General features: G+C 37.2%; 2 protein-coding genes across 2 annotated transcripts in view; one reads left to right on the top strand and one right to left on the bottom strand.

Moving 5' to 3' along the window:
- The window catches only part of LOC133527896 (uncharacterized), a 37,432-nt gene extending 16,785 nt beyond the window's left edge, over positions 1-20,647 (top strand). The window contains exons 9-29 of the mRNA XM_061865090.1: positions 17-242; positions 634-781; positions 1,099-1,239; positions 2,685-2,831; positions 3,129-3,232; positions 4,416-4,523; positions 4,904-5,023; positions 7,736-7,872; positions 8,286-8,416; positions 9,438-9,578; positions 9,898-10,032; positions 10,200-10,609; positions 10,982-11,140; positions 11,573-11,707; positions 11,988-12,109; positions 12,552-12,751; positions 13,105-13,270; positions 14,021-14,168; positions 14,472-14,578; positions 16,449-16,587; positions 20,299-20,647. Of these exons, the coding sequence (XP_061721074.1) occupies positions 17-242; positions 634-781; positions 1,099-1,239; positions 2,685-2,831; positions 3,129-3,232; positions 4,416-4,523; positions 4,904-5,023; positions 7,736-7,872; positions 8,286-8,416; positions 9,438-9,578; positions 9,898-10,032; positions 10,200-10,609; positions 10,982-11,140; positions 11,573-11,707; positions 11,988-12,109; positions 12,552-12,751; positions 13,105-13,270; positions 14,021-14,168; positions 14,472-14,578; positions 16,449-16,587; positions 20,299-20,445 (3,271 nt within the window). The 3' untranslated portion in view covers positions 20,446-20,647. The remainder of the gene's footprint in view (positions 1-16; positions 243-633; positions 782-1,098; positions 1,240-2,684; positions 2,832-3,128; positions 3,233-4,415; positions 4,524-4,903; positions 5,024-7,735; positions 7,873-8,285; positions 8,417-9,437; positions 9,579-9,897; positions 10,033-10,199; positions 10,610-10,981; positions 11,141-11,572; positions 11,708-11,987; positions 12,110-12,551; positions 12,752-13,104; positions 13,271-14,020; positions 14,169-14,471; positions 14,579-16,448; positions 16,588-20,298) is intronic.
- A 558-nt stretch (positions 20,648-21,205) lies between these two features.
- On the bottom strand, positions 21,206-26,548 carry LOC133527831 (neuralized-like protein 2). The gene is made up of 2 exons (XM_061865017.1): positions 25,616-26,548; positions 21,206-25,413 (listed from the first exon to the last, which is right to left on the bottom strand). Exons 1-2 carry the CDS (start codon positions 26,301-26,303, stop codon positions 25,304-25,306), a joined length of 798 nt encoding a protein of 265 aa, XP_061721001.1. The 5' UTR covers positions 26,304-26,548; the 3' UTR covers positions 21,206-25,303.
- Positions 26,549-27,965: the final 1,417 nt, after the last annotated feature.

Here is a 27,965-nt window from a genome sequence, read left to right as displayed (position 1 = left end):
TTAACTGTGACTTCAGGTTAATACAAAGCGCAAGCAACGGTGTGCCTGGCTGGATCCAGGACTTCATCATATCGCTCGTCCAGCGAGGAGACTTGACTGTAGAAACCACGACCAGGGCTAAGGCGTTGGAGCAAGGTGCCGTGATGCCTACGCCGTCTTTACTGTGCACGACGGTAACTTTGGGAACAACTAGCGACAACCAAGTTTCGTTAGACGCGTATTTTAAAGTGAGTTGTAGCACGTAATGAGGTTCACCTCAACTGACAGATAGGAGCGGCCAAGGTGCTCACAAATATCTGAACACGCCTCTAATGTCAAGACATTGCGATGAGTGTTCAGATATTTTTGAGCATCTCGGCCGTTCTGAAATATCTGATGGTGACTGTAACACTGGTGGTATTCAGGTAGACTTTTCCCTGTCTGTTAGGCATATGAGGTATAAACTATATTTTTTTTATACTGGAATAGAAGGCAGGTCTGTGGAAACAGATGGAAAAGAAAGTAAATTCATCCATGAAAACAGTCGAAACAACAGAAACCTGGCATTTAAATTTTTATCCTAAAAAATAAGAGAAGGGACCCATCTCCTACGGCGGTAACGTGTTTTATTTTTATTTTTTATTTATGTTGTAGGAAGTTTTGGGCAAATTTAGTGCTAATGATACCGATAAATTTAAAAGTAGCGACGTACTTGCTCTAAATCCAAAGGAGCACATTCAGATAGCAGTTCTCGCGGACACATTCGACGTTTTGAATATTCGGATGTCCGTTGACGCGGATGGTAAGAAAATATTGTTTTTTTTATAGTCATCAGGTTTAACGTGATTTAAGTACCAAAGTAATATTGAGTCCGTGAATATTTTTGGTCTACATCATTGATAGGATCCAAATGAATATTATAGAACTACACAGAAAACATGATTTGGTAAAACAATTTTGTTATACTTAGGTACAGTCAGATGCAGAGAGAGGTGACTCCCCTCTATCTATGCAGGGGGGTGGTCACCTCTGCAGCTGACTGTACATTATAATTTTCACTTAAACAAAGTTTAGAAAACTATTTATAAAACTAAATACTTACCTAATTCTATCTTCCAGTAATGATCATGAAGACTTATGACTCACTCACTCCGTTCGAAAAGATGCTGTTAAAATGTTGTTCCGTTTTGGGTGTTGTTTTTTCTCGACAAATGATGGAATATCTGGTAGAGTGCGATTCCAGAAGCAAAATTGCAAAAGGTAGAAAAATTTACATGAAACTTCAAACAGTTTTAGACCTGTTGTTGTATTATATGTTGGACTATAGCTCGAGCCCTCTTACATGACAGGAAGCTTGTGCCCAACAATGGGACGTGTATAAGCTGTTTTTAGGGTTTCGGAGTCGCCTAGAAACACATATAGTTTCACCATGTCCGTATAAGTAAATAAATATTATAGGACATTATTACACAAATTGACTAAGACCTACAGGAAGCTCAATAAGGCTTGTGTTGTAGGTACCTAGACAACGATATATATAATATATAATTATAAATACTTAAATACATAGAAAACACCCACGACTCAGAAACCATTCTTTTCATTCATTCATCCATTCACTACCCATTAGGGTTAGATCGGTCGTCTAACCGGCCGTATGTCCGTCCGTCCGAGGCTTTGCCCCGTGATCGTTAGTGCTAGAAAGCTGCAATTTGGCATGGTTTGACCCAATAGTGTCGGTTATTGTTGGATAGGTCTTCAAAAAACAAATAAGTGTCTCCAAAAACTATTTTTAGATAAAGTTAATATTTTTGGAAATAATCGCACCAAAAGAAATAAATAAGTGCCTCTAACTTTTGAAGTATGGGTCCGAAAATATATTTAAAATTTGAAAAAAATCGTGAAACTTAATAGCTGAAAAGCTTAATAAAAACTTTAAATGAAAACTATAGCGAACATGATCGGTCCAATCGTTTTTGAATTATTGCAAAAAATCTTACAAAATGTACATGATGGTACTTACTAATACCCGTTTGGCCTATTTGGACAGAATGGTAACTACGAAACCCTACACAGCATGACCCGACATGATCTAGGTTGATTTTTTATTATTTGTATGTCTTTCCCATCACGGAACAATGGTGTTCCGGAACTTTGGGAGGCGTGCGCGGAGCCGAAGCCAACACGTAGATGCCCTTTTGACACTTTAATGAAATGTAAGGGGTACACCTAGCGGATGTTGCCCTTGCCCGTGTCATGGGACGCACGCAGAGGCAGGACCCGCCAGGGTGTAAGGACTATTTGAGAGTTGATGGAATCTAAAATTAACTGGGCTATTGGGTGAAAGCGATGGAATAAATACTGGGCTATGGGATAAAAAACCGGACGCCTGCCTAATAAAACGGTATTCAATTTTATTTCCGGCAGACGGTGACTCGCCCCCACAAGATTTTTTATTATTATTATTTTATTATATTATAATGAGACAAACAACGAGTATTTGTCGGTATGTACAGTGTAGCGAAATGTACCAAAGACATCCACTCACCTGACTATAATAATTGGATTTAATTTTCATTTAATTGCGGCATTTATTTGATCGATTTAATTATTTGCGCTTACTTAGCTGACCATTATCTTAAAACGCATGCAATTTGTTGCAGCGTGAGTGGAAGCCTTAACACAACCAAACATTTTAATTCTAGCTGTAGCGAAGTTATTCTCAGTTCGTGTTCTGGAGTGTGAAGGAGGTGATTTTACTCAAGAGACATCCAAGGTGTTGGTGCATCGGTCACCGGCGATTCAAAATGCTCAGCCACCGTATTGCTCCTGTCGCGGCACTAAAGAATTAAGTAAGAGATCTGTATTTTTCTTTAAAATATACCTAGAATAAAGGTGACTTTGGTGTTGTGCTTCTTTCTTACGAGTGTTAACTATAAACCCTAAAAAATATATTTTTAAGTATGTACCTTAACAAGTTTTTTTATGGTGTCTAAAAGGGTCAAAAAGGATTTGGCGATTTTAAAATATAAATTGTTGTTAGAGTCGTCTTAGCTGCGACTTGCAATAGTAGTTACTTACTTACTTTTCAGTAATATAATTTAATTATACTTTTTTCTATATATTTGCCGATATTTAAATTGTTTCAGTCAACTGCGCTGACCTTCCGAAGTATGCGTTTTGTGGTTACATGAGGTTTAAATCTACTTTGTTCCAAACCACCACTTACGATTTACTCACGGAGATTCAAAAGGTAAAATGAAATTATCATTTCAGTAACTTTTATTCTCTACTGGCAACACTGTAAATTTCGAAAATAACTTTATTTTTATTAAGGCTACGCCGCATACGCATACGTCGCCGATGATTATGCAATGCAATAGCATCCGATGTGCGTAGACGCCTTTAGGTGCACCAATTTCAGAGAGAATTTGAGAGTCTATGGAATCGTTTTATTTTGTATGGAAAAATCCTAATGGTCACGGAATATCTGCATTTAATCCGTGACCATATAAGTTCATGCTCGATATTTCAGATAAAAATCATTTTAGACTCTTAAATAGAGATATCTCCTGTAAATTAAAATGTATTCCACAGCACTTCGTAGCCTGGTAAATGATTTTGTTAGTAACAATAGAATAAAATAAGTTTTTGTGCCAAACATCATTTTTGGTACAAGCTTTTATCGCTGATTGTACTTTTCTTTCTAAAGGTAACTAATACTCATGGAGACAATTTTAACAACAACAAAAACTAGCGTTGTTTTATCACAGAGTTCTCATGGCCACCTCCTGTCTCCATCATCAGATCAGCTCAATGTCATCATAATATTGCATTGTCATTCGATTATATGTACACAAAATTTAAGCCCAATCGAAAATCGGAAAGTGGGTCAAATTTAGCTTGCATGATTTGACCCACACTAAGAAACTAACATACTAGCACGGAAAGGTAAATAAATCCTGTAAAAAAACTACTCATCCCTCTTTTTGATGTACTTACGAGTACATAATAAGTATAATAATAATACTAGCATAAGAAAAACACAGTATTATGAATATCTCTGCCTATGCTCATGCTCCATTCACAAACAATCTACATATGTGGCTCTCCATCAAGGGTCCTTATGCACATGGAGCGAAAGGACTCTTTTCTGACGGAAAGGTCCTTATGCGAATGAAGCATAAGGACCCTTCTCTGATCGAAAGCCACATATACATATTTGTCGTGAGTTGACACTTGACCAAGGATTGGTTCAGAATATCAGTGTAAAGTGTAACCTATATGCAATGTAAGATTGTTAGCAAGTGATGATTGTGATGGTCTGATAGCATACAAGTGACGATGTTATTAATCTATAACAATGATAATAGGTGCATCCATAAATGTCCTGTCAAAAACTTATAAAGTACTATATTGAAGTTTTTTGAATTCAGTATGATCTGCACGGTCGAGCTTTGTTGTATTTGAAGCAGTATACTCGACGGTGCTGGTACTGCGGGGAAGGCTGTTTGCTCAAGCTGCTCGGCAGGCGCACCCATGATGTAAGCCACTTCACTCCGTAACCTTTAAATATCTCTTATCATGAATATCGTGATCATTTTAGGCTCTTCGCCCATTGCCTAGGCATATTTTCAAGGCGCCAACGCCATTTTACGCCCATCCTGGGCTAATCTTATCAAGAAAGGACTGGCAATCTTCCAAATGTCGTCCACTCATCGATCTAACGGATGCCAATGCCTTTCATTATTAACATTTTGATCCACCTGCCATCACTCTGCCTGGCTACGTCTCCCGTGTCCCGCAGAACTAATGTTATAAAACAGAGTTACTTTACAAATTAATGAGCGTGTCGAAAAAAATATATAATTCCATATTACACGGTGGCAACTAGTTAAATATATTGTATTGTGTTTTCGAACAGGGTCTCGTCAAAGTGTCCACAGACTTGAAAAATACGCAAGAAATGATTCAAAGTCTGGCAGATGAATCGCATCATGTGACAGGCGAATTAACTCGGTCCCGGAAGTCGGCGGAACACTTGGTATTTGACAGCGTTTTATAATATTTAAGGAAAGCAAATAATTATTTTTAAATTTCTTGAAATTGGAAAACATCATCCATCACACTCTTAAAATACAGTAGGGCTAAGATGGTCGGCTTTTTATCATTTGTCACCATGCCTGTCACGTTCTAACAAATATGTGAGTGCGAAAGTGACAGGCATAGTGACAGGTGATAAAAATGGAACCATGCTGCCATCGCAGGATGTAACAAAAATAGTGGGGATTCGCTTAAGGCCATCCCCTATCTCAATAACCTTGCGCAATCCTACTTTTTCGACCCCCTTCCTTCGTTCTTCACCTTGACAACTTGAATTTGCACAAGCAAGCAAATTATTGCGTCCGTTTGCTCACTTAAAACGCACTCACTTTAAACTTAAATAAACAGTGTCCATTGCGCGCGCGTCGCGTCGAGTGACACAGGTTTCCCTTTCGACGGCCAAGCGAAGTTGAATAATATCTTCTTCTTCTTCTTAACCCAAACTTTTTGCCCCAATCCTGCGCTGTTGCTGCGTCCATCTCGGTCTCCCTGAGATCTCTCTGCACCGTCGTCAGCCAGGTGGCGGGGGTCTTCCGTGGCGACGCGTCGTGATTGGTAGGCTTAACGCTAGAACACTACATTTACCATGTGGTCTGTTCTGTAGGGCGGCGGAGTATATGGCCATATCATCGCAAGCGACGTTCCTTGACCTTGTTAATGATGGGAGCGACTTTGTAACTGCCTCGGATGTGTATGTTTCGAACTTTGTCTAGAAGTGTTACGCCCGCTGACCAGCGTAACATGTGCATTTCTGTCGCGTGGAGTTTTGACAGATGTTGCTGTGTAGATGCCCAGCACTCTGTACCGTAAAGTATAGCTGGTCTTATCGCTGTTTTGTACAGTTTACCTTTTAGTTGGATGGGCATCCTATTATCACACATCACGCCTGTGAGCTGTCCCCACTTCATCCATCCTGTGGTTGTTCTGTGAGTTACATCTTTCTCGATCTTACCGTCACTACTGTTGATAGACCTTAAATATTTACAATGTTCAACCGTTGGTATTGGTGTGCCTTCTATGTAAAGTTGTTGGTTTGTATCCGTGTGACCATCGAATATACACGACATCTGCTCCGTTTTCTTGCGACTTATTTTTAGACCATTGCTTTCAAGGGACTTCGACCAGCAGTCTAGATCCTTTTGAAGGCCTTGCAACGAGTCTGATATAAGGGCGACGTGATCTGGGTACAGTATATGGTGACATTAAACAAGAGTGGACTGAGTGCTGAACCCTGGTGCACTCCAACTGCAAGTTCAAACTTATCACAAATTCCTGTTGGGCTGATAACCTGAGTTGTAACTCCGGTGTTCATGTCCTGTATAAAAGTTATGTGCTGCTCAAGTACCTGCTGGGCTCTTAACGCATCCCATATAAGTTCTCGCGGCACATGATCAGAGGCCTTCTCCAGGTCTATAAAGACCTGAAGAGGAAGGGAAAGTTGAATAATATCGATTTTTCAAAAATTGTAGTATCGAAGTGTGCACCATTATTCACTATTGGTTAAAGTTTCATGTCTAACCGTTGCATAATAAGGGAGTTTATACGGAGATGAACTGGAGAAATGGTTCACGGAAAAACGATTTACTAGAAATATTAGTAGACCTAATTAAAGAACAATTACCAAGGTAATAGTATATTTCGATGCTAGTGCGGAAAGTATGTCATTTCCGTACGTGTATCGAACGACGTTTTTAATACAGTTGCGAAAAAATAAGAAAAACAACAAGTACTTTTTTTATGCATGTTCTATAAGACAGAAACAATAGTAAATATAAAATATTATACTATTATTACCTAAGTATCGTTATTTATGATTATTCGTATATCGTATATTTAAATTGTATATGAAAAGAATATCGAATGTTGCCTTTGGAAATTTAAAACTTTCTTGCAGTAAGAAAATACGCCTCTACTTTGACAGGTGTTTCGGCAGCTATTCCGTTCCATTCAGACAACTTATTAAGAACGGTTTTTCAATATTCAATATTAAAATATAAACGTGTTATAATGATGAAGAGGTAAGTAATAAAATATGAAATATGCTTATATTTATTATTATTACATTAACAGTAGGTTTTTATGTTGATTACGACTTTTAAAGAAAACTAACATTAACACTCATAAATAAGTAGTCATGAATTGGAACAAGTGGAAAATTAAAAAGCACTAGTTCGCGAAATCCAACTTTCCGCACGCTAAACAGCTACGTAAAGTATCACTTTTTGAGCAACTGTATTAAAAAATATCTTAAACAAATACAAAAAAAAGTCTATTGATATTCGTTGTTTTATTTTATTGCAATTACTTTCGTTTTGTTTTATTGCGGTAATTAAACTTAATCGTTAGAATACCTTAAGAAAACTTGAGTGAAATAGTGATGAAGAAGTTTTAGATTTTTTCAGGTTGTATCTTTATATTCCAAATATATGTTCTCACCAGACCTCGGACAGGGTGAGCTGTTTTAAGAGTTTGCATAATATGGACATACCTACGTAGTCATTCAATGGCAGATGTGATGTAATTGAATAACGAATTAAATTATTCTATTTAGATCTTTACATAACTAGCAAAACAAATTAATTGTATAGCAAGCCTCTTTAAATGATAAGCATATTATTTTATAAGCTGGTCTTCGTCTGCTTCTGTCAGTCAGAAATTAGAAGACGTCATAGCTAGAAACCCAGACTTAGATCTGTTTAGGGACTATGCTGAAAAAATTTCGGAAGGAACAGATGTGGACGGTATTTTAATGTACAACTTCACTCCGCTCACTTCAGTGGAAGTAGAAAGGTCTTTTTCCATCTATAAGTGGATATTAAACTCAAGAAGAAGTGCGTTGAAAATTGAAAATCTAGAAAAAATTATAGTTCTTTATTACAATAACCAATAACAAAGAAAAATTTGAATAAATAAATAATACTTACTCGTTTTGTACATAATGCACTGTCATTTTTGTTTAATTATTATTCATGAATTCTTTTTAATATTTCATCTTGAGGCATATCTATATTAACATCTACACTTGACATTAATGACGTAAAAATGGCTCACTCTGTCCGAAGTCTGGTTCTCACTGCTGATGTGAAAAGTCTTGTGTACACACGAGATCAAGATTATTTACATCTCCTGCGCTTATAAGTCCCGTACTACGCTCTCTGGAGCGCTCTAAATTAGAATTTAATATAGAATCATGAATGAAATAGGGATGGGACTCAAAATAAGCACTCGAAGAAATATCAAACTTTGCTCTCTTGTTGTATAAATAACTATTGTTACCAGTTCCACTCATCGGTAATGCTACGGATTTTCTCGGACGAATTACTCCGTTTCCCAGGTAATTTTAACACATTTTCTAATTTAGAATAGTTCTCTTTAAAGCAGGGGTTCCCAATCTTTTTCAACATGCGGCGCAGTTACAAGTTTAGTATTTTGCAACGGCGCCCTTGTAAATTTAAAATCACGGTCGAAAAAGAGTGACACGACGCTATATTATTTACCGATGCGAGCGCTCAAATAGGTACCCGCGAATATTTGTGGTTTCGGATAATGATAGAACTCACGGCGCCCCTCTTTACTTTCTACGGCGCACCAGGGCGCCGCGGCGCACACTTTGGGAACCCCTGCTTTAAAGTATTACTTACTGTAGGTATATGACAAAATATATACAGTCTCTCTTACATAAATGGATTAGACAAACATTAATATGCTGTAACAGCATGTATTTTTGATACAACCGCATAATCAAAGGGTACTTAGTTACTGCTTTAATGAACACACTGTCATAGGTTTTATAAAAAATGAACGTCTTTTATTTTTCCATATAAAATAACTCAACAAGAAATGTATCACTACCTTATTTTACATCAAAACGTCGCATTTAATGACGCAATGTCACTACTTTACTGTCAATACTGTCACAAGTTACCATTATTAAAAAAATAATTATGCTCTGGTAGTTAAGTCTAAATTAAAAAAAAATACATACAGAATTGTTTTATAATTATCACTAAAACCTACACACTATAATGTAATGTTAGCGAATATTAATAGTTTCGGAGAAAACATTCGATAACTGCCGTGTAACGTTTGCCTAGCACTTCTAGCAGGCTCAAGCTAAACCTATAAAATTTTAAATAATTCGAAATTTGATAGTCTTTGGGCTCCTCTACACGATGGCCCAGCCTAGGCCAGTCTAAGGGACGCAGCTATGCGGTGAAATGAGATAGCAATATCACTTGCTCCCTCTAACGCATAAATGCGTCCCTAGGACTAGCCTACCGCTGGGCCATCGTGTAGAGGAGCCATTTGGGGTACAGGGGTGGTAACCAAATCATAAATAAGAACATTATTTACAGGTCAAGGAAGTGAAATTGGAGATCTACCGAAATCTGATACCCACGTACGGTCGTTCTCTTCGCTAGACGTGGCCAATTGTGAATGTCTTTCAATAGCTTTGGCGGCATACGATCAGCTTATTAATCATTGTCGCGGAGCAGGTGACTTTTATCATGCGTGATTTCTTTACAAGACTTCCACTCGTACTTATCTCTGTTTAAAGATCTACTAGAACTCCAAAAGTGTTTAATGAAAGATTCTAACTTGCAATTGAAGTCGAAGTCTCCTCTTTCTCTTATGTTAAATACAAGCTCTTATGAGACAAAATGTGTTAGAAAGAAATAGTCACGGAAGGCAAATGAAAAACGACACCTAACGTATTGAGCAAGATTAGGAGGGTGTCGTTGCGTTCAACGATTCAAGTATTTTTTTAGACATTTACCCTAAGTGCAGTGGGTAAATATAACCTCATGATTACAGGCGAGCACGAAAAATTATTTGAAGCTTACCTAGAATATGCGGACTTATGTGTGAATTCAAACACACCACAAGCACTCTGCTTGCTGAATGAAGCGGAAACCGTTATTATGGTAAGCCTGTCGCTAATATTTCAGTAAACCATTAAGCGACAGGAGATTAACATGTAACGTTATGCAACTAAACGTATTCAGAATGGCAGATAAATACTGTTAATAACAAAACAGCACGGGGTCGCCTCTGCACAACCAAGCAGTGCCTTAGTTGCGTAGACAATTCGCAATAACTGCACTTGTATATGATAGTATGTATATCTGGCTGTCACCGCGCTAGCGTTGCCGTCGTCCTGTGGTTTTCCCTTGCCGCCGTTACGTGTTTGCCTATGGTTGATCCAAAGAGTTGGTGCGGCATTTACCTGGAGCCGGGCCTTAAAGTGTGCTCCAACCTTAATCACATTGAACCTTGCGAATATTGTGATGGACCTCCTGACCGACCTTTGTTCATTCCGTTAACTCAGCTATGTGTGTTGCAGAGTGACGAATATTGGTCCAACTGTCAATTAAATTGCAAGATCAGCTGGTTCAAAGACTTCTGCTTGGGACGTATTGTGTCGCTTCGAGGCGGTTGCATGCTCGCGTCTGGGGAACTTATCGAAGCTAGAAAACACCTACATCGCGCATTGGAGTTGTTTCGTGACCCGTTCCCTACAACTAAGTAAGCTGTTTTAACTGAACAGTGAGCTCTGATGATTTTCATAAACTCAATGGCGGATATGCCCTAAGACTCGAGTAGGCCCGGGCCTAGAGCGGCTAGATATTAGGGGCCGCAGTCTATATAGAAAGCTGAGAAAAGGGCGCCTAGTATGTAATAAGGGGCCTGACGCCTATGGTGGCCAAGGCTGAAATTCAAATTCTCATAGAGTTTACAAGTTTTTGCATTCACTTCATAATAACTATGGAAGGAGGTTCTATATTCGTCCCGTTTTGTTTTAATGTATGATCCCCGATTTCTCGAAGAAAAGGATAAAAGGGTTTTTAGTTGGTTCCATTTCTTCAGGTTCAATTTTTAATTTTACGTCGGTGTTTTCAGATATCAGCAAATGATCCGTAATATGCACATTAGTGTGCGCCAATGGATGGCTTTTAAAGTTAAGCCGAAAGCCTTTATCGGGACAGTGAACGGCTTGATTTGCTTTTTTTACGAAGAAGTTGCAATCACATTAAACCGACTCTATACATTATTTGTAGTATGTATCTTGAGTTCCTCGTAATACTTTAAACTTGTACAGTTAAGTTACATGACAATTACAAAAAATGTTTTTCTTTTCTACGTATTTTTGATGGCTATCGATACCTATCATTTCTCAACCTGATGATGATAAGGAGGTTTTATTATACATTTAACCAATTTACGAATTAACATCTTGGCTGAAATAATAAGGTTATAGGTGGGTTAAGAGAAACACTTATAGGGAAGATAGACAGTTAGATATTAAAAACTAAATTTATAATACTATTATAATACTACAAATAAAACTAATGCATAATACAGACCTGCAGTACAGTATTGTCTCCTTGAATATATTATTTTTTGTAAAGCCATAGGCGCGTGATATTTATTACATAAATATCATGATTATTCCAGATGGCTGTACTTACTTACATGGTTTCATTTGTAGGGGTGCAAAGAATATTCAAATGCTGAATTGACAGCGAAGTGGTCATTTGACTACGCCCTACGCAGCAACTCGAACTTCAAACTCCTCTGCGAATGTTATGGAAACATGATTACGACTCATTTCAACAATCAGGAAGTATGATTTCGATCAAGTTTTACTCGTAACTGTAGACAATAATAATAAGACGAGTCGCCAATTTAAGCAGTCACTATTTATGAAATAAAGTATTGTCCTAGCCTTTCTCGCAAGGATGCATCTCGTTCTGCCTCAAAAAAAAAACGTAACGCAAGCTTTTCTTCACTCGCCAATAGCTCTTTGGTCGCCAAAAGCGCCAAGAACACTTAATATTAGATTGGGTTGCTAGCGAACAGAATTTTTGCATGTAAGTAACAGTATTTGTTATGTTTCTTTCCAGCTCTCTAAATGTGTCAAGATAGTGAACATGGTCATAGAGCTTTGTCGGCGGAAGCGCGGCCAGTTGGACGATGCAGAAGCGCGCGCGGTCTGCGTGCTCTATACCACCGTGTTTTTGTTTTTGTTAGTACCTACCTTTCTATCATTGCTCTTTTTTTATTACACACACACTTAAATTTAGAATATGCAATTGAATGTTATTTTTATAATGTAATATAGTGCCCTGAATGTTCAGGCGTAAAGGAGATATCTAACAAGGCATTCATACCAACCTAAAGGAAAAGATCTGATTTGAGGCCTAGGTAACTTTGTGCTGCAACGGCGTTTTCTTTCACAAGTAAACCAGTGGTAAATGTAAAATGTGAAATTATAACTTCATCATTCGTTTGTCCTTTACTTCGGGCCTGCGAAGCGTCTCTTTTTCCTTCGATATCTGGTTGTTAACTGGTTGTCAATCGTCATCTCATGAACCACATCACTGACAGTCACTGATGATTCAGACGATATAAATCAATTCACTTTTCCTTGGTTTTTGATTTAATATTACGTAACTTAATAATTTCAGTGTGGAATACGGTAAGAAGAACGAAAGCCTAAATTTCGGTTTGCCGGTGATGCACATGGTGTCCATGCTCCGAGAGTCGGGTATGCGCGTACGTCTCGTGGTGTCTTTGCTGAGGCTACTGCTCAGTGATCTACGCATTAATGAGATGGTTCTACTGATGAGGGAGAACTTGTACATGGATGGCGAGTTTGACTTGAGTTGTATGTTTACTTAAATTGTGGTTTTTGCAGCCAGTTCTGTAACTTACTGCTAAACGTGAACATAAGTTAGTGAACGAAGTTAAGAAGTAGGAAGTAGACTTAGAGGGATAATAATTCCTGGCCTTGGCGGATAAAGCTAAATACCGATTTCTTTTCACAAAAGTTCAGGTGTCTGAAGGCTTAAGACACAAGAAAAAATGAGGATTACTTTTGTAAGTTCTCATAAGTTTCTTACTCAGAATATGCCATAAAATGCCCGTGTATATTGACAGAGTATTAAAGGCTCGTTAACTGCTCACGCGCATTGTGAAGTACACCTACCAGATCTCGACGCATCTTCACATTCCTTTCAGCGACAACCTGGTACTATACGTACTCGTTAATGATATTAATTGAGACTGGCTACTGCGTTGAGTCGTACCAGGAATGCGAAAGCTTCTACATGCAGCATGGAGACACCATCCTGGCGTTCAAGAGTAAAGACGCCGCGTGGGACTACTTTGGTTGTATGTGGCTTATGTAAGTTCATGTACTCATGTAGGAGCAACCTCTGTTTATCTTAACGTTCCGTATGTGTGTTTTATTTATACTACGTCAGTGGCAAACAAGCATACGGCCCGCCTGATGGTAGTATCCGTAGCCTATGGACGCCTGCAAATCCAGAGGTGTTACATGCACGTTGCCGACCCTAACACTCCGCACCCTCGTTGAGCTCTTACTCACCGGCAGGAACACAACACTATGAGTAAGGTTTAGTGTTATTTGGCTGCGGTTTTCTATAAGGTAGAGGTACCTCCTCAGTTGGGATCTGCTTTAGATCTGGAATGACATCCACTGTGCTCTGCCCTACCACACAAAGCGAGATGACATTCACAGTGCCCATACCTCTCTTTTGGACGAATTGGACGTAGTTTAAGGATCGTGGGTTCAAACCTCGGTCGTGCCGAATAGAGCAGAAAAAAACAGGATCCTTATGAAACACAGACAAAGGGTTGAATATTAGATACAGCTCCGGAGTCCAGGGTCGCTTTCCAGTTTTTTAACGTCCACTTCACAGTTATCAAAAGTGTTAACGAATGCAATTTCTCCCTCCCAATTTGTTTTTCTTATTATTTTTTTCCTTTTCTTAGGGCTTCCTCATCAGGACACCTCACACCCACCGATACTTCAAGACACACTATGAACATTCGTAATACCTAGGTATTACGAATGTTCATATGTACCTACTACCTACTAAAACTAATGCTCCTTCAAAAATGTTTCTCACAGAACTGTCAGAGTATGCGCGTGGGAGACGTCGGTTTTATGGGAAAAGAAAGTAAAAGAAATAATGGCCACCGAGAATAAACAAATAGAATACAAGATTAATCTGCAGTTAATTTTGTTGGAAGGATGGCTTATAATGTTAGTTAGAGAGGTAAGTTTTGTTTTCTGTCTAATACTTTTGGTGCAGTAGATGGCGTTGTACTGTCAGAAGATTAGTGGTAACTGGATTATCAAACGTTAGCGAGTGACAACCTCGATTGCCATATAATGTATGTAGTACCATCTACTACAGCTGTCAAATCAGTCATGTTATTTTGCACTACATTATGCGTTGTAGTTATTCATAAACGTGATAATATCATAAATATCATAATATTCATGATTAAATATAAATAATTTTAAGATATTGATAATTGGAATATACACGAACTACTAAAGATACATTGTATTACAGATTGATGCAATGAACGAGAACCAAATTACAATTATTAAAGAGACAATAAAGAATATGTTCGAAATGTTGAGCAAGTATTGTCCGAGAGCACCAATATATCAACCGAGGTTAGATTGTTTATTTTAAAACCAATAAGACAGAATAGTAAAGCTGCTCGAGACACGGTCGGTCGGTAAGATCCTACGTAAGCACACAAACTCTAATGTCGTCCCTCTCCAACAATTTGCCCTTCCAGTCTTACACTGAGATAGATTCCTGTAAAAATAGGGCCAGTTCCGAGGGCCAATGATTGATTATTGCATTGGGTATGGGAAAGGTCTTTCCTGATTGACCTAAATAACCTGTTAAACGTTTGAGACGATGAGACAACCGCGGTAAAAATCAACGATGCAACAAGCGCAATAGGTAATGGTCAATCTAAAGACTGCATTAAAGGGTCTAGCAGGCTAAGGAAGGAGAAGTGGCCCCGGTGACGAATATCGGATTTTTATAATGTCATTTGTTGGCTATCTTATAATATAGAAACACCTTAACTTTCAGCCCCCTATCTTGAACCCTCACCGAGATAATGTCAAAAACGACATTTTATGGATACATTTTTCAAAGTCGTTTTTCCCCTGAACTAAATAAGGTAGAGCAATCAAACCAAATCATAGCTACAAAGAATGAGTAGGAGTATAACTCAGATTTTTTTTAAATGTTTAATTCGCGGAGAAAATAATGATTAAAATGTCCGAGATTTTTTTGACAGCTCTGTTCAACAAGTTTGTAAAGGTGGTGTACCTTATAGAAAAAATCATATAAACTGCAAACAGTATTAGCTACTACCATGCGAAAAATCAATTCAATATAATTGGTGCAACATACTTTTAAAAAAATGTCAACGAAAGACTCATTAAACAACTATCAAATGAGTCTTGCAACCTTTTTTGACAGCCATGCGTCAAGTTCAAAATAAACACTCTCTATTGCTAGGCAACGAAATTAAACCTCATTTAAACAGAAAATCTCCTTCAGAATGAAAGACGCCTTGTATGATAGCTAAACGCTTTCGTGACATTTTTTTAAAGTATGTTGCACCTATCCAATTGATTTGTCACATGGTAGTAGCTAATACTATTTGCAGTTTATGTGATTTTTTCTATAGGTGAACCTTTATAAATAGTTATCGAAAAGAGCTGTCAAAAAAAATCGGACATGAATCATTATTTATCAATCATTTATCGGGAATCATTATTTTTTCAGGGAATTAAATATTTTTAAAAAATCTGAGTTTTACTCCTACTCATTCTTTGTAGCTATGATTTGGTTTGATTGCTCTACCTTTTATAGTTCAGGAGAAAAACAACTTTGAAAAATGTGTCCATAAAATGACGTTTTTGACATTATCTCGGTGACGGTTCAAGATAGGGGGCTGAAAGTTAAGGTGCTTCTATACTAAAAGATAGCCAACAAATGACATTATAAAAACCTGGGGCACATCATTCATCACAGGGGCCACTTCTCCTTCCTTAGCCTGCTAGACCCTTTATTGCGATACTAAAAATGCCGCAATGGTATTGAAATTGTACATCTGAGAACCGCATGCGGCTTGCGAGCTGCTTGTTTGCAACCGAATAATGTTAAATTCTCTGATAGTGAAAGCATTGAGTGATATTTTCACTCGGAATATGTGTGCCAGACTGAGAGCACATTGATTCTCTGAAGCTGACACGGACGCAGAGTAGTAACAACCTAAGATGACACTTCCTGTCTAACCGCGTAGTGAAAGTATGGAACAGTTTGCCCGAATCCGTAATCAGTGCACCCTCACTACCCTCAGTGGACTTTTTAAAAACAGACTCGACAAACATTTTATAAATGGACAAAACACAAGTGCAGGACATTAATGTGCACGTATTATATAGCACTAGTAACCTAGTAAGCTGCCTTTGCATTCATAAATAATAATAACAATAATAGGGACTTCTTTTACAGATATTTTTTACTTCTGGCCTACTTTAACTTCATAAGAGGCAACAAGTTCCATGCCCGTAGCTATTTAGAGAAGACGTTTGAACTTGCAAAAGAATTAGCCGAAGGAACAATATTAATTTGGGCGGAGCATACGCGGCAGGTTGGTATCTACAATCGGAATTATACTTTTTGCCCCTAATATTAATGTTGAAATTGTTGTGTAATAGTACAAATTTTGCAAATGAGACAAAGCGACGTGCCTACATTAACACATTCACTGCCAGACGAATGTGTTAAGTAATTGGTGTCAAAGTTCAACGAACTATCTCAATGTGGTTATTCACAAGTGTTCACAACCTTACAGAGTGGATCTCCACAAGTTAACCAGAGTACAGTCAAGGTATTAAATACCGACACGGACAAAGTGCCTCTCTTTTTACGGTCCCTATTATGTGGTTGCCGTTTTATATCGATAATTACACTCATCTGCGTACCGCTTGAATTATGTATCAAAATGATGGTAATTTTATTGCGAATACAGTGTTATATAGTTGCCTGCGAATTTCCGGTCACTAATGACGTTTTAAAGGCTTTTACATAAAATAATGGAAGACTTCTAGCGATAACTCAAAAACGGCTTAACTGATCACCTTTGTTTTAATTTTCATGCATTGTGTTTACTAAGCACTATTTTTATATTTTTTTGGACCTATGGTTCAAAAGTTAGTAGGGAAGACATTTTTTTTCTTTTGAAGCGATTATTTCCGAAATGATTCACTTTATCAAAAAATCATTTGAGACCCCTATTTATTATGAAAAACCTATCCAACGATATCCCACACCATAGGCTTGAAACGAAAAAAAAAATGTGTTTCCTCCTAACTTTTGAACCAAAAATTATGATAAAAATCACAAAAATAGTGCTGAATAAATACATTTAATGAAAATTAAAATAAAGGCGATCAGTTAAGCCATTCTTGAGTTGTCGCTGAAAGTCTTCCCTTCTTATCTTATTCAAAAGCATGGCAACCCTCATTTCTGAATGGATTTTCGAAGGCAACCCTATACCACTGTATTCGCAATAAAATTACCATCATTTTGATATGTAATTCAAGCGGTAAGCAGATGAGTGTAATTATCGATATAAACAGTGCCGGTTTAAGACATTTTGGTGCCCTAAGCATTTCTAGACCATGGTGCCCCCTCATCAAGATTACATTGAATTTTATTGGTAAATTGAGTGACATTGATTGCCGCATTACTGCTGAGAATACAATTTTCAATCCGTCACATCATTTTGTCACGGAAATTGACAGTACTGCAGCAGTAATGTTCCAAGAGTAGGTAAGGTCAAGTGTAAGCAAATTCGAAGACCGTGTTTCGCATAAGTCCGGAGGCCAAGCCAACCATTTTCCAAGTGTAAGCGAAGACGTAAGACATAGGCCGTACTCCGCACAGAGTTTTGCAACCTCTAGAGCTTTCCTGCGAAGCTCATTCATGTGAGGGCAAAGGCCGAGCTTCAGTAGGGGCTTAGCCATTGGCCATTGGTTCTTGTCAGAACCAGTACCAATGGCCAAAAATATCTTAAATAGCAAATTATTGTTTATGAATACGGGACTTAATAGGGTAAGTTTCAAAATGACGTCTGACCAGAAGACGTTTCAAGGACGGCGTTGTCCCCATGGTCTCGGAGAAAACTGTGTAAAGTCGACATCATTATTTTGACGTTGGTCGTAATTTTAGAACTTAATCAAACGGGATTAAGTCTCGTTTTCTTAAATAATAATGTGTCACAATTAGGCCAAAACAATTAGATTTTTCCGACCTAAAAATATGTGTAATCCGAGTTTACTCCATTCCAGGAGGTGTGCATAAATGTTTCCTCTTTTTCAGTTTTTTTTGCTTGTAAATCCAAAACGGTACGGCGGACGGAAAATTTGCTCTAATTACGAGTATTATTAAAATTGATATCTGAGGATCCGAAATGTAATTTAACTATGTTCTTGCAATAAAATATATTGATTGATTTAAGGTACCTTAATATGTATTCGTAGTAAATTGTAAAAAAGGTAGTAATTTTTTATTTTTGGAAAAATTATGTTAATTATCCTAAAACGCATTCTTAGCTACCAGTGTCTGATCCACCAAGTCCTATTGTAATTGATAGTGGGTTCCTTCTAAATCGAGTGGTTTGGCAATTCAAAGGAAAAAAATATCTCCTAAGGATCCCAAAATGTATGCACACCTCCTGGGATAGAGCAAACTCGGATTACACGCATTTAGGACCAAATAAATGTATTAAAACAATTTCCAGCTTGCTGGGAATTAATTCCTCAAAACGCTATTTTTGGATCTAATTTGATTGGCCTAAATCGTGAAGGTTTAAATCAGTGTTTTTAAAGGCAAAGTCTAAGGCTGAATGCGCGGAGAGTTCAATCGGCGCTTACAGATGATGAAGGTCGAGCTGGAAGAAAACAAGGCTTGAATTTGACCAATGGCGAGGTATGAATAGCTGGACGTCCGGAGCATCTGATCGCGGCGCGATATCATATTACAACCAATGGCGAGGTGTGAGCAAGGCAGCCCAGCTGCGAAAGAGGACAGCATAGATTTGGATCCATGGCCAAGCGAAAGTGAGGCAGTTTGCATAAAGTAGAAGGCCTGGCGTCGCATAAGACCTAACGCCGAACTGCAAAAGAGTGGCTTGAAACCGAACCTATGTAATCACGGTCCTCCTACTGCTCGGCCTTTGGCTTAACTCAAAAGCGCAACTTGATAAGATGCTTTTGTTTTTCGGCCTTCGCAGGGCCCTTTATTACACTTTGACAATTAGGTCGCAGGATCGCGGCTCTGCAGCAACTCGGCCTGGCCGATACATCTGGTGTACAAGAGTGCAAAATACGCTACAAAATCGGTATTCTACGTCGCGAAAATCGGTTAGCCACAAGCCCGATGGCAAAATTTTTTGGCCATGAGCTTTGATGGCCTCTGCGTAAGGTTGGAGATGTACTTACGTGTCCTCACTCCCTTACGACCCTTCGTTATTAGATGGGTACTTTCACACGTATCAAAAAGTTTCGTGTACATAAGTACTACACTACGACTGCGATGCTGATGCAGCCTGCGCGTTTTTTTTCCTACGATTTTGGTGCCCCCCTACACGTGGTGCCCTAAGCAAGTGCTTATTTTGCTTAATGGTTAATCCGGCACTGCATATAAACATAATAGTGACCGGAAAAAGAGAGGCAACCCAATTGTTTCATGTTGTACAAGTTGAATACTTTCCATTGGCACTTAGTTTGTTCGGTAGACAAGTCGGTGAAATTTGAAGAATTCTTTTTTTTTTATTAATGCAGAATAGCCTTGACCATATTTCTTCAGGCAACTCTATTTATTTATGTTCAGGAACATATTTTCTTTCATAAAATATAATTTTCATCCGGTAGGCAGATCGGTCAAGGTCGGCCATATATAACGTATCTTATAATATACAACGGGCAATAATGTGTAATGTATACACCACCTTTTTTGGCACTTTATCCGTGTTTAAATATAATACCTGGCTACGATTGCGTATAGTTTTTATAGATTTGGACGTCAAAATACCAAAGAATTTTGTGAAATCTTTGCTTGCACATTATTTGCACAGGGCGTGCGACGATTTCGTGACCATTCGCCATAATAATATGGCAGGGGGGTGCCATCTAAACCATTTTACATACCTTAATTAGATCATGGCTTATTGCCATTAGCGGTTATAGTTTATTACTAATGTTATTAGAGTAGTAGGTACAGTACCTTAGAGCTTTTGTACCTACTTAAGTATAAAGTCTCAAATTTACACTGTGTTAAAATTCTGTATTTTTCAAAGCACTGGATGGGGACACTGGACCCAGAGCTTGAAGACTACTGGGTAGAACATATAGAGCCTGACAACCTCTTGGACTACAGAAATTTCAACAAGAATGTTGGATTTGTACCATATACTCTACCTTTACCAAAAAGATTTCTGAGATAGTTTAGGTAATTTCGGTTTAAGCATACGCTTTTATGTCTAGTTCAATAAAAGGACCCCAAAACCACTTTTCAACGAGATTTTTGAACGGAAGTCATTATTCATGGTGATATTATATTGAAATTAATAATTAGTATTATGGGATTTTTTTCCTTCATAGTTTTTCTCTTAAGTCTAATATGAAATAAAGGTCTTTCGAACTGGATTGCTTAGTTTTGATTTTAGATTTTAGTAAGTCTCAGCTTATATTCGTCTGAACAAAACTTGTTACTTTTGGTTGTCTTTGCCTATTCAGGTGGAGGTCCCCGAGTTAAATCCCGGTAAAAGGATATAACGCCTAAAAGGTGTATTTCTCAACGCTTACGCCTTCATCAATATGTATTTTGATAACACCTCCATAGTCCTTAATTTTGGAGTACACCTTATAAAATAAATTCCCCCGCCACGTCTGTTTGTATGTATGTTCGCGATAAACTCAAAAACTAAACTACTGAACGGATTTTCATGCGGTTTTCTCCTATCAATAAAGTGATTCTTGAGGACGGTTCAGGTTTATAATTTGTTAAGGTTTTGTTTAACCCTTGCGAAGCCGGGCCGGGTCGCTAGTTAAGTAGTAGCTCCGATACCTTTAAGTCTCGCTAAGTTTGGTAATAAATTGTTATAAGTATTATGTCAAATTAAAGTAAATGATTGTGGAATTATATTAAAGGTATGTACTATAACATTAAAAGCGCGTTAGATATAACATGTAAAAAAACAACGGTCAAGTTTTAAACAATACATTATAATATATGAATTTTAATCATACTTATCTATCACTAACTACATAGCTTGTACTATGTATACAATTTATTTTACACATTTGTTTAACAATCAAATAAGTGATATTTATCTGGCTATGAACGAAGAACGAATAAATGAGTTACGTATATCATAATGGTCATGTCAATTCCGAAGTGATAGGATTCGTCCAAATCAATAATTCTGCAATAAAAAAACAACCAATCCACAGTGAGGACGGATAACCACAGCGGCGCACGGTACACACGAATGCAAGGATAACCCGTGATTTATGTAACTATCGTTTTACTAACATTAAAAATGATAAAGATAGGTAAGTTAAAAAGATAAAGGCTGCATTCGTCGTCGTCCACGTTCGTCGTATCAACCAAAGAGAATTTGAAATAGAGGTGTATTGTCAAAGAAAAGTTTAAGGCCACGTAAATTTGCTGCCATCTTTCGACACATGACATGATTAAAACTTTTAGAACGCCATTTGACTTTGATCCTTATTCATTCACTGATATGTGTTAAATTTGTTAAATATCAAATAGTGCCGCCATCTTACCGGGCACAACCTAAAGGTTATGGCGCCATCGCTCGAAACGATACTGCCATTGCCATACCTTTGGCCTTTGATCTATTAGATAGCGCCACTTTTTGATATTTAACAAATTTAACGCATATCAGTAAAAGAATAAGGATCAAAGTCAAATGGCGTTCTAAACGTTTTGATCATGTGTCAAAAGATGGCAGTAAATTTACTGTGGCTACAAAATTTTCTTTGACAATCCACCACTATTTCAAATTATCTTTGCTTGTATAGATAAATACATAGAAAACTTACATACATACATAGAAAACACCCATGACTCGGGAACAAATATCTGTGTTCATCACCCAAAATGGGTTAGGTATCCCCACAAGTTACCACCAAGTTGTTACCATTGGTAAAAGGTGGGATTTTTTTTTCCCAATAGTTACCACCAAAATGTTGTTAGAGTTCAAAATTAATAAAAACAGTATAAATATAAAGTGCTTTAATAAATAACTTTAAGTCGATTAGTGTTTCAATAAACTGCTTTAAAAGTAATCAAAAATATAAACCGGTGTAAGTGCAAAAATAAATCTTTTAGGAGACATTAACGTGTGGATGAAGTTTATCTTATTAATTGCAAATTGAATTCATTGTGACGTTATCTATGAAAACTGGATCTTTTCTTTTGTCGAGGGCACTTACACCGCTTTGCGTAGCGCAGTGTTGTAATTATATAGGAACATCGCTGATAATAGCGTAAGCGCCAACGGCAATAAGGTCCCTTTCAATAAATAACGTCACAATTATACGGACGAACAAACAAATCAGTCTAAAACCGACTATTTCTGATTACATTTAAGGCAGTTTACTGAAACAGTAATCTACTTATAACTAATTAATAATAATAGATCCCTGAGAGGGATAAGTTCGCCTTTGTACAAATGATGTGTGTTCTTTCCTGTTTTATGTTTCTTTTTGTATAATAAAGTGTTTTGCTACTACTACTACTAATTATTTTATAATTAATTCGTCTTTTAATTAATTATTAATTAAAGCACTCTATATTTATACTGTTTTTATTAGTATTGAACGCTCACAAAATTTTGGTGGTAACTACTGGGGAAAAAATCCCACTTTTTATTACCACTGGCAAAAGGTGGGAAAAAAATTCCTTGTAGTTACCACTGGCAACAACTTGGTGGTAACTAGTGGGAATAACCCCAAATAAATGCCCTTACCGGGATTTGAACCCAGGACCATCGGCTTCGTAGGCAGGGTCACTACTCACTAGGCCAGACCGGTCGTCAAAATGCATAGTTATTCAATTAAAATCTTTATTGATATTATAGTGTGGTCGTGTGCCGCATTAGGCTCGATAGAAGTCGTATATACTGAGTCTGTCCATAACTTCTCTTACAAAGGTATTACTGATAAAATGTAATATAAAGTTTTTAATAAAAAAAATGGTTTTAAGGCTTGTTTAATACTCATCAAAATGTAATTAATTTAAAATTTAAATCGTGACTTTATTTACTTCTTGTTTACTTTGTGCCTGTGGTTAGATGCGAGCATGCGGCTAAATTGTGGAAAATTATCCTTTACAAAAGCATAGAAAAAAAAGTAAGCATAGAGTGCTCACTCCATACATCAGTTTTCTTACTAAAACGCTTATTATGTTCGAAGTCTAGGTTTCGGTTTAAAGATATTTATTCTCATAAAAGACAAGAAAGTGATTTTAATAAAAAAACACCTCAAAATCGCTTACCTACCTTTTTTCTAATGCCAAAAAAAACGAACGATAGTAATCTTGTCAGTCCCATCACATGAATTATGACATATATTTAAATAAAAGACCCAGCTTTTGAATTATGCAAGATTCCAGGATGATAAAAAGTAAAAATATTTAAATAGGGATAAAAATCACCTGGAATAGGGAGCATTTTTTGGCGCGTTTTTTACGCCTTTTTCCGAATATTATATTAAATTATGCAAAACTGGAGAGAGTAAATTATGTAAAATTAGTAATACTAGTAAGTAATTCACCATTAAATAAGCTTTTAAACTACGTATGTTAATATTGAGGGATCTCCATCGATAACTTCTTTTAGCACTGCACAACTACCATTTAGCAGTGTAGCCTTTGTGGCAGAACTTATGGATCGACCTAGTAATGTGGTGGTAAATATAAATTATTGTAGACTTAGCTTAGAAATTTAGTTCTTCTGAATACCGGTCCCACATTCTCATTGCAATTTTAGGAGATGTGCAAACTTTATCCGTGTAATAATTTAAAAAAAATGCTAATTTCATAACTTTACAAAAACTTGTAAATTGTTTAAAGGATATAAGGTATTTTAGAAATGGAATTAGCCTCGGAAAGTTTTGAAAACTATATTAAAATATAGTCATAATTATTTACAAATTTCAGATCAACTCTCATTCACAAAAACATCATAAATTAGGAAATTCAATAAAATTTTCATTATTATCTAGTAAATAATAAAATTACACATATTAGTTATTACAGATATGCATTTTTTTGAAGATCTATTAGTGGTGTTAATTATGTTAATAAACAAATATTATTAGATACAATCATGTAAGAACATTGGTGGAATGTTTAAAAGGGTTTTATAACATAAGTATTATTAGGCAGGTCCTGTGTGGACCCTCCTATTGCATAACATTACCCAACCCAATAAATGCTGTATCATTTTTCAACCTGCAGCATTTAAATTTCTTCAAAACAAACTCATAAATTTTTGCTTGCTCTTTTTTACTTTCATTGAATATAAGCTGAATTATTTACTCTATCCAAAGGAGATCCAATATCAAATAAGAAAATAGTTATCATAAGGTTTTGCACTAGATTAGTTTCTGAAGTAAAGGCAGAATATAACCAAAACAGTATAGCTACCAAGTAAAACAATATATTGTGGAATAAAACTGACTTATAATTATTAAAATAAATTAATTATAAACTGTACTTCAGCTTGCAAAAGTCTATGTTATCATGAGATAATGAAATACTAAGTTTGTGCAGAAGTACCAAAGGCTTGAAGCTCTACTTGTAATTAGAATATGTAATTGCTACCAGCAGCCTCAGCAAGAAAAATACCCAATTAAAAAGTAAAAAATAAACAAAGAGCCCTTCACACCGAAAATGAAAGAAAAAACTTTACCCTGTACCTATATTCCTTTTAAACATAACTTTTATTATCAAACAGCAACATAAACACGCTTAACTGAACATTTATTTAAGGAAAACAATGCAATTTAAACTCCTAGGACTATTTGAGAGTGGGTCTGTTAAGTTACTACTGTAAAAAAAACTAAACTCAAGTTCTCAATAGTTCCAAAAGCCCCAGCGGTTTCAAATAGCCCCAAAAAATGGTATTACAAAAATATAGAGTTTATACTAACACTACGGTCAAAGTAAACAAAGGGCTCATTAAATCCTGTGTTGTGCCAATTAAAATTACCTCAGTTGTTCAGTAACAGCCTTATTGTCTTCTTGTGACTTATTTTAGCTTTTAGCCTCATCTATGAGAGTAGAAAGTCTTTCATGCATTGTGGCAAGGGCAATGACTTCACAGAACCATCCTGTATGTACTGGAGTATTGCGTCTCTGCAGACGGACTGTAGGGTTTTCACTAAAACAAATGGGATTCATATTAAAATGGCAAAAATTGACAATAACAGTACAAATTTAACTGACCAGCTAAGCTTATCACATTTACTTCCAACATAGCATAGTATGTAAGTTTGAGAGGGACAAAATTTAGTTTATTTCATTGCACAAGGTTAATACACTAAAAAATTAAACAGGTGTAAATAATCTAAATAAATTCTTACCTCCATAAAGTTGGACAATCTTCACTTGTTTTGTAGTTCCATAAACATCAACCACAGCATGTAGCGGACCTCTTGAGTATGGTATAGCTTTAGTACAAGGCCCCTGGTCTTCCCCATTAATAATGAAATGCATCTCAGCCAAGTCAGGATCATCTTTACTAGTCTTTGGGCATGGGACAAACATAACACCAATGCGACTGCCAGCATCCATAGGTAATATGCCTTGTGGTGTACCATTTTGAGATAAAGTTTGTGGTTTTAGAACCATTTTAGATATGTAACCGCGAGGCGTTCTGACGCTGTGGCCGTCGCCTAGCACAGATACACGGGGCTCGCACTCGCGCCGCCTCTCTTGGTTAACAAGTTCAATTAGTACATTGTACTGAGACTTTGAAATAGGGAAAATCCAGGACATACCCGTGTTCGCCAAATCTGGTAGTGCATATTGCGGTAAGCCCTTATCTCCTAAAGCTGCTGTCTGTGGATCGAGAAGCGTGAGACCCAGCCTCATATGCCCGCTCCATCCGCGTTCCGTTTTCTCTATCTCCACTAAAAATATTTCCCCTGGTAGCAGAGGCTTCTCACTAAAAGTCAATCCATGGGCAAAACTAGCCTTCCGATAAGCTACTGTGTTCTCTTCAAGGAGAATAATGTTCGAGCCGTGATTGTGGTGAAATCTGGATAACATGTTTACTGACACATCAGGTGCACTAACACAAATGAACACTGATTTTAGTTACATATTATTGCAACTATAAAATTAACACTTTGAATGTGCCACTTTTAGACATAACGAACGGTAACAGTGATCATCAGGCTTTTACGAATTTAACAAAACCAGGAAATCTTTGCAGCTTTCTCATCAGGCATCGACCAACTGTCATTAGTGAAGTGACAGTGACAGTATTAACATGACATTGACAACTTTTTTTTTTTATTATTAATTTATTACGAGCATTGGCAACTAGGCCATCAGCTCAAGCATGAAATACACCTTTTTTTTTGGGCATGGGCGGGGGGAGGGGGAACTGATAGAACTTGAAGTATGGAAGGTGGAGGTAAGGAATTAAATCTCCATTTACCAAAAAGTGTCGTCGAAAAACCTAATAGGTGGCGCTACAATACCTAGAATACTTGACACAACAATCAAATCATAGACAGCGCACTTCACTCCGTCAATAACGCCTTGGTTCTTAGCTACTCTAGCGCTATTCTAGAAAGATTTATAGCTGACAGCTAGATACTTTTGTAATGGCTCCTCTACATGATGGCCCAGCGTAGGCCAGTCCTAGGGACGCATTTTACGCGATTTATGCGTTAGAGGGAGCAAGTGATATTGCTATCTCATTTCACCGCATAGCTGCGTCCCTTGGACTGGCCTACGCTGGGCCATCGTGTAGAGGAGCCCTAACAGTTCTACCATAAGAGACTTCACTCCTTTTAAATACACACTCCATACTTATCAATTTTCGATAAGGTCACGTGTCCTTCTTACGAATTTTCAATCTGTCGAATCTGTCGGTCACGTAACCTGTCGCGAGCAAAGGTCGCGAGTTTATTTCCCCATCACAAATAGTGCACAGCGCCGCTAAACAAGCTTTCACTTCAAAAATCTTCGTCTCTAATTGGCAAAAATGTTCATTGTTTGATTTTTTTGCATATGAACCATTTTTTTTTTATATTTCAAATATTGTCAACTATGTGCTGATATTTGATGAAATTGAAGAATACACTTTCTCGGGCCCGAAATCGGGTCTGATATCAGGCCTGATAAAGTGTGGACGTTTGATGTGTTGCCACCTTGTCACACTTACGTTCGAATTTACAAGTGCAACAGAGAGGCAACACGTACAACGTTGTTTGCGGTAGGTCCTATGACAATCGACATTTTTAATTCATTCCTAATAATGCGGGATTCATGTTCTATACAGAAAATTGTTAAGGGCTAAATATGAATTTAATTTATTTTAAATTTAGGTATCATAGAATACTAATAATTTTATCTTTTATGTAATAAGAGGCCTGCATTCAGCATTTTTGTGTTGCCGAATCAAATTCCTACATTTCTATTCAAAGGTTAGTGAACTGGAATGAAACGATCATCGATGTAAATAAGTAGATTTGCCCGTACCATACTTTTGGCCGCGGCGAAATGGTCAACATCGAAATGAGTGAGCTCACTCATTCGTAATCAGTGCTCATCTGACCGCTGTGACATTTGGACGCTTCGGAAATACGTGATAAAAATCGAAAAGTGTGTCGAAATGCCTTCTTGTGCGTTTAGAAAGTGCACGAATAACACAAGAAACACTAATAAAAGCAGAGGTGTAACTTTTCACTCGTAAGTACT

This window comes from Cydia pomonella, chromosome 18, assembly GCF_033807575.1.
Source record: "Cydia pomonella isolate Wapato2018A chromosome 18, ilCydPomo1, whole genome shotgun sequence".
Lineage (NCBI taxonomy): Eukaryota > Metazoa > Arthropoda > Insecta > Lepidoptera > Tortricidae > Cydia > Cydia pomonella.
The sequence above is the reverse complement of the archived record's forward strand: the minus strand, read 5'-3'. Positions and strand labels throughout refer to the sequence as shown.

What these genes read in the sequence shown, in the direction of transcription:
- LOC133527831 (XM_061865017.1), bottom strand. Translation starts at nt 26,303, where the DNA reads ATGTTATCCAGATTTCACCACAATCACGGCTCGAACATTATTCTCCTT. An exon ending in GATTGTCCAACTTTATGGAG is followed by an intron (nt 25,414 to 25,615) that starts GTAAGAATTTAT and finishes CATTTGTTTTAG; the next exon opens with TGAAAACCCTACAGTCCGTC.